This window comes from Eschrichtius robustus, chromosome 14, assembly GCF_028021215.1.
Source record: "Eschrichtius robustus isolate mEscRob2 chromosome 14, mEscRob2.pri, whole genome shotgun sequence".
Taxonomy (NCBI): Eukaryota; Metazoa; Chordata; class Mammalia; order Artiodactyla; family Eschrichtiidae; genus Eschrichtius; species Eschrichtius robustus.
Window position 1 is genome coordinate 21,453,906 of NC_090837.1, and position 11,399 is coordinate 21,465,304.

The 11,399-nt window shown below is 55.3% G+C and overlaps 1 protein-coding gene across 1 annotated transcript; it reads left to right on the plus strand.

Annotated features, from left to right (window-relative positions):
• Positions 1 to 1,228: 1,228 nt before the first annotated feature.
• LOC137776177 (putative SEC14-like protein 6) lies at positions 1,229 to 7,104 on the plus strand. Its single transcript, XM_068562426.1, is given in 11 exon segments — positions 1,229 to 1,355; positions 2,709 to 2,752; positions 3,668 to 3,727; positions 3,817 to 4,011; positions 4,519 to 4,608; positions 5,787 to 5,847; positions 5,954 to 6,037; positions 6,382 to 6,488; positions 6,564 to 6,703; positions 6,795 to 6,964; positions 7,067 to 7,104. Coding segments are annotated over 11 exon segments (1,116 nt in total).
• The last annotated feature ends 4,295 nt before the right edge of the window (positions 7,105 to 11,399 follow it).

Genomic DNA, 11,399 nt, shown 5'->3' on the forward strand with positions numbered 1-11,399 from the left:
GCAAGGCCAAGGAGGGAGCATCTCGGGCTCAGCGAGGCGCCCCAGGTGTGTGCTCTGCCTGGTGCCAGCATGTGAGAGACAGAGTCCTGAGTAACCTCCAAGTTCAGACACTCCTGATTGTCACCCAACTGCTGCATGGCTCGGGCACTCCACTTCCGTCTTCCAGGCTCCAGGAGGAACAGTAAGGGGTTCACAGAGCAGGTATGCCTTTGGCCGAGAAGCAGGCACAAAGCCCAACACATGGTCCCAGATTAGAGCTGAAGCTGCTGGTGCCCTGCCCGTGTCCCCTGCCCTTATCCCCTCAACCTCACCACCCCCCGAGGCCTTTCTCCAGCCTCCAGGGCCACAGGTGCCAGCAGGATTGTCAGCCCCTGGAGCAGCCCTCAAGCAAAGGTGTCTAAAGACCCTCAGACCCTGGGCGGGACTCTGAGGTGAGTGTTCCACACTGTCTCCCATTATCCCCATTGGGATCGACTTGTCCTTATTTTCTTGATTACTTCCCTGTACAGCCACCTCCCCACCTCTGTCTCACTTCCTCACTCTCCTATTTGTGTTTCCCCGGATCACCTCCGGAATAAGCTCCTTGCACTGGAGTGCTTATCCCAGACAAGTACCTATTGTGTGCAGGTCCCGTTCATGCAGCATGATCCCACGTGTCCTCGTCTTGGGCTCTGGCTTTCTGCTTGTCCAGGGGTGGCAGAGCTGACTGTAGCCAGGAGTTTCCTGTCACCCCTCACCTGAAGGCCAGGTGTGGCCCAGCTCAGGGTTGCACATCCACCTGCTGGGTCTGGGTCTGGGAAGTCTCTCCTCACCCCCGATGCCACATGCCCTAAAGGCTGTGATGAATCATAGGCAGTTGCTCCCAACACGTGGGGTGGTAATTGGAGCCTGGGACATGTCGGGGCACAATGACAGTGGTTTCAGACCTCTGTTGGGTGTGAGTGGTGGCCTTCCTGTCTCAAGGAAGCATCTGATGGGACTGCAGGAGTAGAGGGTGGGGACTGAGAGGCAGGGTAGAGAGCAGCCCCTTGTGTGCGTGACAACAGGCGGTGTCACTTTCAACATGCTGTGGGGCAAGCATCACTGTCCTCGTTTCACGCATGAGGATTTGAATCTGGGCCAGTCAGGTCAAGGTTTGGTGCCTTAGGCACCCAGCAAGGAATGGACCCTGCCATGTGGGGACAAGAAGCCTGGCAGGAAGAGGCGGGGCTTCTGGGCAGGGGTAGGCATGGGCGGGGCTGCCAGCTGGGCAGAAGACAGGTGTTCTGCAGGGAGCCACAGAGTGGGGCCCGCACTCAGGACCAGCCAGCTGGACCCCATACCCACCACTGTAGGGGGAATGAGCGGGCAAGAGGGTGAGCTGAGCCCATCGCAGGAGAGGACGCGAGCCCATCGCAGGAGAGGACACTAGCCCAGGTGAGGTGGGGGAGAGAGCCCTACACCGGCCTCAATTTCTCCTTCTGCCCCAGGAGAGGTAGCCCCCAAGGCCCCTGAGGTCCCTCTGAGCTCTGCACTCCCGGGTCTCTTCTCAACTCTGAGGGTCTTGGTGGCCAGAGTCCACACTGGCGCTGTCCAATAGAAACATAACACAAACCACAAATGCAAGCCACATATGTCATTTCAAATTTTCTAGTAGCCACATGAAAACAGGGAAAAGAAACAAGTAAAATCAATTTTGATAATATATTTTATTTATTTATTTATTTTTTGGCCATGCAGCACGGCTTGTGGGATCTTAGTTCCCCAACCAGGGATTGAATCCTGGCCACAGCAGTGAAAGCGCCGAGTACCAACCAATGGACAACCAGGGAATTCCCAATAATATATTTTATTTAACCTGACAGAGCCAAATTGGTATCATTGCAACATGTAATCAATACAAAAATGATCGCTGAGATTTTTTTGCACTGTCTTTATTTTTTTTTTTAAATAAATTTATTTATTTATTTATTTTTGGCTGTGTTGGGTCTTCATTGCTGCGCGCGGGCTTTCTCTAGTTGCGGCTAGCGGGGGCTACTCTTTGTTGTGGTGCGCGGGCTTCTCATTGTGGTGGTTTCTCTTGTTGCGGAGCACGAGCTCTAGGCGCGCGGGCTTCAGTAGTTGTAGCATGCGGACTCAATAGTTGTGGCTCGCGGGCTCTAGAGCACAGGCTCAGTAGTTGTGGCACACGGGCTTAGTTGCTCTGCGGCATGTGGGATCTTCCCGGACCAGGGCTCGAACCTGTCTCCCCTGCATTGGTAGGTGGATTCTTAACGACTGCGCCACCAGGGAAGTCCCAGGGTCTGATCTCTTAACAACTTTTTTGGAGCATTAGGAAAAGGGCCCCGGGCACAACTGGGTCCCCAAGGCCTTGGCAGTGGCCTTGGGCGTGACAGGGACTCGATGTGCTGTTTCTCTGGACACTTTCTCTTCCTATCTTCCTCCTGGGTGGTGGCTTCTCTCTCCGCTTACCACCATCACCAAGGCCTGCCCAGGGGCACACCCACTGCCATCAGCCCAGGGACTCAGGGGGCCTGTACCCAAGTCTTCCTGGGGCTCTGGGTACCTCAGCTCTTACCCCGCCACACTGTGGTTCCCCATGTCAGGAAAGGGACACTCTGAGCAAGAGGAGGCAAAGCCGGGTGGGAGGGTGGAGTGGGGCCTCTTTCTTCAGACACCTGGAACAGGCCCCCAGGATTCTACAACAATAGTCTGTCCCCTTGTTGCAGCTCGGAGCTTTGACCTGGAGAAATCCGATGACATGCTGTGGAAGGTGAGGGCAACACCACCCCGGCCGGCCCTGTTTCCTACCCCAAGTCTTCTGAGATCTTCCTTTCTTCCTGTCTTCCCTCCTTCCTCGCTCCCTCCCTCTCTCCCTCTCTTTCTTCTTTCCTTCCTTTCTTTTTCTTTCTTTCTTTCATGCAATGACTGTTTATTGAGCCCCAAAGGTGAGTCTAGCCGGTGCTGGCACTGGGGAGAGTGCAGTGGTAGAAAGAGAGAGAAGAGAAACCAGATAAATAAGTAGACAAGACGATTCCTGAGAGTGGAAAGTGTAACAAAGACAGTGGGATGGAAGGAAGTGAGGGAGGTCAGGGAGGCCTTCCTTGCTGAAGGGCGACATTTTGGCTGTGGCACGAATGCCCGAAAGGAGGCAGGCAGGTGACGATCGGAGGCTGAGGGCACAGCCGTGCAAAGGCCCTGAGGTGGGGGCAAGCTGGAGTAATCCAGGAGCACAGGAGGTTGTGTTGTAGAGAGAAAGGGGAGAGATGCGGCTGCGTGGGTGGCGCAGGCCCATGGGGGGGCGGGGGGGACTGCAGGCCACCGTAGGAGTCTAGGTTTTTGACTAAGGAGGACTGAAAGCTGGGGGGTGAAGTCTGACTCCCAGAACTCCCTGGGAGACCATGTGGGGAATGGAGGGTGGTAAGCAGGTGGAAGGATGCAGGGAGAAGCAGCTGCACCTGTAGGCCTCACCTGTTCCTTTCTGAGATTTTTCCCTCCTCATCCATGTCAGACCCATGTCTCCTCCATTCCCCTCCTGTCCACATCCCCAGTTCTGTGCCCGTGGAGCCCCAGATGTCCTGGCAGGCCCTCAGTGGTTGCAGGCAGAGGGGCCTGGCCTAGTGTCCCTGGGTCCCTGCAGAGGCTTTTGGCTCAGGAGGGGTCTTCGGCTCCTCCCGTGTCTCTGTAGCATGTGAAGTTCCGGAAGCAACAGGATCTGCACAACATCCTTGAGTGGCAGCCCCCAGAGGTGAGACCCCCAGCGCCCCCAGCCGCCTCGGAACCCAGGTCTCCCTCAAACCCACACCCCCTCCCCAGCCCTCTCTCTCGTGCATCCAGGTTGTCAGGCTGTACAACGCCAACGGCATCTGCGGCCACGACAGCGAGGGCAGCCCCGTGTGGTACCACATCATCAGAGGCCTGGACCTCAGGGGCCTCCTCCTCTCCGTCTCCAGACAAGAGCTGCTCAGGGCCGAGTTCCAGAGCTGCGAGCTGCTCCTGCAGGAGTGTGAGCAGCAGAGCCAGGAGGTAAGGGTCCCACGGGGCCCTCCCAGCCCCCAGGCAGCCGCAGCCTGGCACCCTCCAAGGCAGCCCCCGGCACTGGGCACCCAGAACCCACCTCCCTGGTCTCCTCGGCTCCTCCCAGCACCTCTGAGAGTACACAGGGTTCAGAGGCCAGTAACCCGCTAAGTGGTCCACGCTGGGACTCACTGCCCCCAAAGCCCAGCTCCACCCACCAGGCCACGCTGCCCTCTGTGGCCTCATTTGATGGAGGAAGACAGGTATTTCAGCCCCACTGGACAGAGGAGGAAACTGAGGCATGGCGACCTGCCTCCCCATGGACAGATGTGGGAAGGGTGCCCCTTGGGACGGCCCCATCCCCCTGTACCTGGCTTCCTGGCATGAAACCTCCACGCCAGGCGGAGCCGGGATAAGCCAGGCCAGTGCCCTGGGCTCAGGCCCGGCCCCACCTCTGGTGGGGTGTGGGGGGCACTGACCCTCATGGGGGTCTCACTTCCCATCATTCCCTTGCACCTGGAGAATAAAGTGGAGAAAATCATAGCTGTTTTTGATTTCGAGGGGCTGAGCCAGAGGCATCTGTGGAAGCCAGGAGTGGAGTTTGCCCAGGAGGTGAGGGAACCCCACCAAGGGGGGCAGGGTCTCCGCCCTCCTGGGCCTCTGCCCCTCGCTTGCTGATGTGGAGTGTGTATGGGGGGGTCCTCGCTCCGCCCACAGGTTTGCAGCTCCTTACTTGCTGTTTGCAGGGATATTTTCAAACCCACAATCTCTTGGGGCTGTGCTAAGTCATACTCATCACCCCAATGTCACCATTTCATGTCCAGCAGGTCACAACAACAGGTGACCTGCTGGACATGGTCCCCAGGCCTGCCAGGGTCCCTGTGGATGCCCTTCCCTCTCATACTCCCTCCCCGCTCCTCCCTACCGGCCCCACCCCCTGCCCTTGGCGTGAGGCCCTCCCCCCATCCTATTTGCTGCTTCCTCTGGGAGGCGGCTGGAAGCAAGTGTGCTCTGAGAGCCCTAAGGAGGGAAGGGAGGCCCTGACAAGACCTGGGCTCCAGGGGCAGCCAGCCTGCCTTTTCTTTTCTTTCTGCTCAACCCAGGATAGCAGAGAACCTAAACTTTAAAAAATTTTAACAATCATCAAAACATACTAAATTGAGGAAGCCAGACACAAAAGGCCACATCTAGTGTGATTCCATTGATATGAAATATCCAGAATAGGTAAATCCATAGAGACAGAAAGCAGACTGGGGGTTACCCAGGGCTGCAGGGAGAGGGAAGTGGTGGGGGTGGTGACTGCTAACGGGTATGGGCTTCCTTTTGGGGTGGTGAGAACATTCTGAAACTAGACAGCAGTGACGGCTGCATCACTCTGTGAATAGACGGAAGACTACTGAATCGTACACTTTGAAAGGGCAAAATTTATGGTGTGTAAATTCTATCCCAATTAAGAAAAAAAAGGCATGTCTTGCAACTTTGAATCTTTCTTACGCTAAAAGTGTTTTGTTTCTGAAGCTGAACTATTGTCTAAACCACATGGAGGGGAACCTTCCAGAGTCCTGAGGGGGATTTTCTTACTCTGCAGTAGGTGGGGTCATCCCCTTGAAATCTGTCAAGAAATTGCACTAGTGGCTTCAGGAGGGTCTGTGACTGGGACCCAACAAACTGGAAAGCAGCGGCTTCTCTTGTCTGGGTGGGTTCTGGGTGTCTGGGGGGCCTTGGGGGCCTTAAGGGGGCAGCATTTAGGCACCTGTAGCTTGTGCACTGACCTGAGTTTGGGCTCACAGTTTCTCACAGCACTCGAGGCAAATTACCCTGAGATGTTGAAGAATATAATTGTTGTGAGAGGTGAGTGAACCAGCCCGGGATATGCATGAGTGGGGGGCAGGGGATGTGGAGGCAACAAGGCAGGGAACTGAGACCCCAGGAGACCCTGAAACAGTGCCTTTCTCAGCTTCCAAGCTGTTCCCAGTGGCCTTCAACCTGATCAAGCCGTACATAACTGAGGAGATGCGCAGGAAGGTGGTGATTCCTGGAGGTGAGTGAGCAGCTCTGGCCTCCTCTGCAGCCCGAGCCTGAGATGGGGGCTGCCCCTCTGCAGACCTGACAGCTCCTGCATCTGAGGGCACCAGGCTCGGGGACCCACTCCTCCAGACCCACTGCTCTGGAGGACCCACTCCGTTATGGCATCAACTGTTGAGGCTAATGTGTCCACCTGCCAGAGGGCAGAGGGGCCAGGAGGGGTCCGTCCCCGGGGGCACCAGGAGGGTGTGGGAAATAGGGGGAGGGAGCCATATGGCACAGGACAGCCCTGGGCTTGGCCCAACTGCCCTCAGTTGAGCCTCCCTGATCCCACATGGAACCCCACTTTTGCCCCCACAGACAACTGGAAGCAAGAGCTGCCCAAGTTCATCAGCCCTGACCAGCTGCCTGTGGAGTTTGGGGGGATCATGGCTGACCCCGATGGCAACCCCAAGTGCCTGACCAAGGTGCAGGTGCCCAGAGGATGGGGAGGGAGGGGAGACGGCCATGGTCTAGTGCCCACTCACCCACCCTCGCCACAGATCAACTACGGGGGCAAGGTGCCCAGGAGCTACTACCTGCGCAACCAGGTGAGGGTGCAGTACGAGCACCAGGTGACCGTGGGCCAAGGCTCCTCCCTGCAGGTGGAGAACGAGATCCTGTTCCCGGGCTGTGTGCTTAGGTAGGGATGGCGGCCACTCCACACCTGGGCATGGTTGGGAGGGGCCCGGAGCCCAGGCAGGTGGTTGTCAGTGGGGCCCTGTCCCCTGCAGGTGGCAGTTCTCATCGGACGAGGCGGACATCGGCTTCGGGGTTTTCCTGAAGACCAGGACGGGGGAGCGGTAGCGGGCCGGGGAGATGATGGAGGTTCTGCCCAGCCAGCGCCACAACACCCACCTGGTGCCCGAGGATGGGAGCCTCACCTGCCTCCAGGCCGGCGTCTGTAAGATCTATTGGGTTCACTGGAGTCATTTTCCTCCTCATGGCGGAGAAATGATCTGACATCTCTTGCCAGTCTGGCCTCTCTGTTTGCTCCTATTTCCAGATCTCAGGGAGGGTGTGGGAGTCTGTGCTAGCTCCTAGATCCCACAGGCACCAGGGACATTGGTTTCAGGTGTTGGATCTTATGACTGGCCCCCAGGTGTGGATACAAGGGCAGAGACACATGGTGGAGAGCAGGGTTCACAGCCGTGGACTCAGCTCCTGGGAAGCCCCCTCACTGCACTCAACAGGCTAAGTAAGAGACAACTGGAAAACAGCCGTGGGCTCAGCATCAGGGCTCCCAGCCTGTCCACATGTGTGGACCACCCCACTTTGGGAATCCTGAGGAGATGACTCTTCCAGGTTTTTGTTCCCCCATTCCCAGGCTGGCGGTCCAGTGGTTAGGACACTATGCTCTCACTGCCAAGGGCCCGGGTTCGATCCCTGGTCAGGGAACTATGATCCTACATGACCCCGCATGCTGCGTGGCAAGGCCAAAAAAGAAATTTTTAATTTAAAAAATAATAAATTAAAAAAAAAGGAAGTAGCCAGAAAGGAGCTGTTTACCCGAAGCTTGTTTCTTTGTTCATCCATTCATTCATCAACGGTTATTGAGTGTCTGCCCAGCACCAGGTACTGCAGGCACTGGGGACCTCGGGGAGACTGGGCTGACCCGACTCTGCTAATAGGAAGCTCGCCTATATTGAGGGAGGCAGAAGTGACTCCAATGATTATCAAGTGGGCGTGTCGTCACCACGTGTGCTTGGAGGGGCAGGAGCCAAATTCTAGGGGAGCTCCCAGCAAAGAAGCCTGATGGGGAATCAGATGTACTTTGCCCAAGAAAGGGACCCTTGAAGGGAGAACTGAGAGATGTGGGAGGGTGACCAGGTGCGGACGAGCCTTCCAGACTGAGGAATGGGGTGAGGGTGGCTGTGGGGTATTTGAGGCTGGAGGGGTGCCGGAAGTGCTCTTGGGCGACGCTCTCTGATGTTTACGATTTCTTTGTGAACAACTGTGTGTACACATTTGATAATTATTAATAAAACCATTTTATAAGGCAGGTTACAAAACAGCCATGTTGTTTGTCAGGAAAGAATGGCAGAATCTTGGCAGGAGATCACAGATCAAAACTCTTACTCAGAATGAGGTGGTTGGAAATACCCAGGCCTCACCTGTCCAGAGGAATGGAGGTGGGGCCTCCTGGTCCCAGCACATCTTCTGGCTGGAAAGCCCCACAATCTTCTGGTGGCGGGAGAGGGGGGGATGCAGGTGAGGGACCTATAGGGGTTTTTTCAATGCAGTCGGAAAGGCTCTCCTGCCCCCCAACTTTTCACCCCAGTCCAGCTCACCTTCCAAGAGTCCAGGTTAGAGGGGACACCACTGTGGGACAGTCACGGCTTCACCAGAGTTCCATGGCACAGCATTCTACAGTTTGCACAGCCCCTTTACATGCAACCCTGAAGGAGATGGGAATTATAGCCCCATTTTACAGGTCCAGTAACCAAGGCTCACCGAGGGGGTGAGCCTTTGCCAAAGGCTCCGTGTGCAATGGCAGAGGTGGAGCCAGGTAAACCCGGGTGAGCTCCCAGCGATGCCCCTGCCCTGCCTCTTGCGGGAGGAGAGGGTCAGTGTGGGCAGGTGGGCCCCCGCCAGGGAAGGCCAGCCTGGGGCACAGGGCACACAGTGGGACAGAGCAAGGAGCTGGGTTCCTGGGGTGGGGGTTAGGGGCCCAGAGTCTGGACAAAGCTGCTTGGACATTTGTGCCTCTCAGTGGGACGTGAAGGGACCAATTCCACTCCACACCTACTGTGCACCAGGCCTGAGCTGAAGCATCATCCCCAGTTTACAGAAGAGGAGAGTGAGGATCAGGGCAGGAAGTGACTTGTCAGGTCACACAACATAAAGAGGAGGAGGTAAGATGTGAACCCAAGTCCATCTGTGCAGACAGCACGGGAGCTTGACTGGAGACTTCAGAGAGGAGACGGCTGCAACGGGCCTGGGTTGCAGGGCAATCAGGTGACCATGGTGACCTCACCTTCAGCCATCAGAGGGCGGTGTTGGGCCAGCAGTGCCTCTGTCCCCGAGAAAGCAGGAACACGGCCCCTCAGCATTCTGCTCATGAATGCAACGCGGGTGGAGGCCCAAGAAGCCAAGCTCACCGGGCCCAGGCTGAGTGGGGCCGTCTGGAGTAGCAGAAAGAGGTGGTCTGACCGGGGTTCAGATCCTGGCTCTGTCGCTTGCTGGCTTGCTTTCTAAATACTTCTGGACTTCGTCCTCCCCACAGCCACTGCCCTAGTTGGGGCCTCTGTCGTCTTTTGCCTGGATTATTAGAAAGGAGCCCATGAGTTTCCCTATGCCCATTGCTACCCCCTTCCATCCAAACTCCACAGAGCAGCCAGAAAAATCTTTCTGAAATGAAAATCTGATCACATCCTTCCCTGAATAAGCCCTTCACTGTCTCCCCATTTTCCCCTGAGAGGGACCATTGTCAGTGGTGGCTGACAAGGCCCTCTGGGACCTGGCCACGATACACCTTAACCCCCGTCCACCCAACAACCCGAACTCACCAGTTCATCAAGCTCATTCCTGCCTCCCTGCCTTTGCTCATGCTGTATCCTCAGCCTGGACTCCCTCCCCAGTCTTGCTCTGTGCCCCCTCAAGGTTCCTGGAGTCCTCTTCTGGGAGGCCTTCCCTAGGCTCCTTCCCCACCCAGCCCCCAGCAGAATTCAGGTGCCTTCTCTGCACTCTCGGAGCAGCTGGACCAGTGCACATCATGCAGAGGAGTCATCATCTGCCTCGTGTCTGACTCCTATTCACCCCTGCCCACCAGGCCAGACTGTGCTCCCCAGACACTCAAGAAAGCCTTGCAAAAAATGTGATATCATTTACTGAGCGCCTGTGTCGGCCTGCTGCCCTATCTACACTCTCTTGTTTAATCTTGTGTCAGCTTTGAGAAATAAATATAGTCATCCCTGGAAAGTAAGGGAAGTACGGCTCAGAGACACAGTCATTTGCTCAGTGGTGGTGCCAGGATTGGAATTCAGGATGTCTGGCTCCAGAGCCCTGAGTCCCCCTCACCCGTCCACCTTCTGGGTCATACCAGAAGCACAGCCAGAGGGCAGAGGCTGGCAGCGTGACTCAGCACTCTGGAGAGACCCAAGGAGAGGGTTGGGTGGGGCAGCCACAGAACAGACAAGGAACCAGAAAGGATGGGCTCGCCTAGCCGTGCCCTTGTCCTGGAGTTGAAGGCAGGCTGGGTGAGCAGCCCAATAATAACCGTAAAAGCCAACACTACTGATTGCTTACCATGTGCCACGTGGTGGGTGATGTACCTTATTGGCCTCTTCTAACCATCCCAGTAACCTTATAAGAAGGGAATGTTATTAGCCCCAATTTACAGATGAGAAATCTGAGACTCAAGCTCACATAGTACATTTGAGGGGAAGCCAAGATTCAAACCCAGCTACCCAAGCCGGTGTTTCAGAACCATACATTTTTTAACTATTTGAGAATTATTTTCTCAATGTTGGGAGAGGAATTACAGCTGCTTGGCAGTTTGTTTGCAGTCACCCCCAGACTCAGCCTCCCCCACAGTAGTCTTGGGCACTCCACGTTGCCCAAGAATGGCAATGAAATCAGAGACCAGTTTGGCATGAAGAACTTGGAACACTCCATGCCCTTAGGGTACACCGTGGTTTTGTGAGAAGGGGTGTGCTAGCTCCAGCCCTGGACAGTGTATAAGTTTCTCCACTTTGCAGCCTCCTTAATAATCCTCCCCCATGCTCCTATCACCATAGCAACCCATTCCTATGGTAAGCAACAGGGGCATCTTGGCAGAAAACATAAGGGGAACGCTTCATAACAATGGATTTGGCAATGATTTCTTGAAAATGACACCAAACACAAGAAACAATAACAAAAGAAACAGATGAATTGGACTTCATCAAAATTTAAAACTTTTGTGACTTAAAGGACCTATCAACAGAGTGAAAAGGCAACCCACAAAATGAGAGAAAATATTTGTAAATCATATATCTGATAAGATTAAAATCCAGAATATATAAAGGACTCCTACAAGTCAATAATAACAACAACAACAGCAACAAAAACTCATTTAAAAATGAGTAAAGGGGACTTCCCTGGCAGTCCAGTGGTTAAGACTCCACGTTTCCACTGCAGGGGGCACAGGTTCCATCCCTGGTCAGGGAACTGAGATCCTGTGTGCTGCATTGTGTGGCCAAAAAAAAAAAGGGCTTCCCTGGTGGCGCAGTGGTTAAGAATCCACCTGCCAATGCAGGGGACATGGGTTCAAGCCCTGGTCCGGGAAGATCCCACATGCTGCAGAGCAACTAAGCCTGTGCGCCACAACTACTGAGCCTGCACTCTTAGAGCCCACG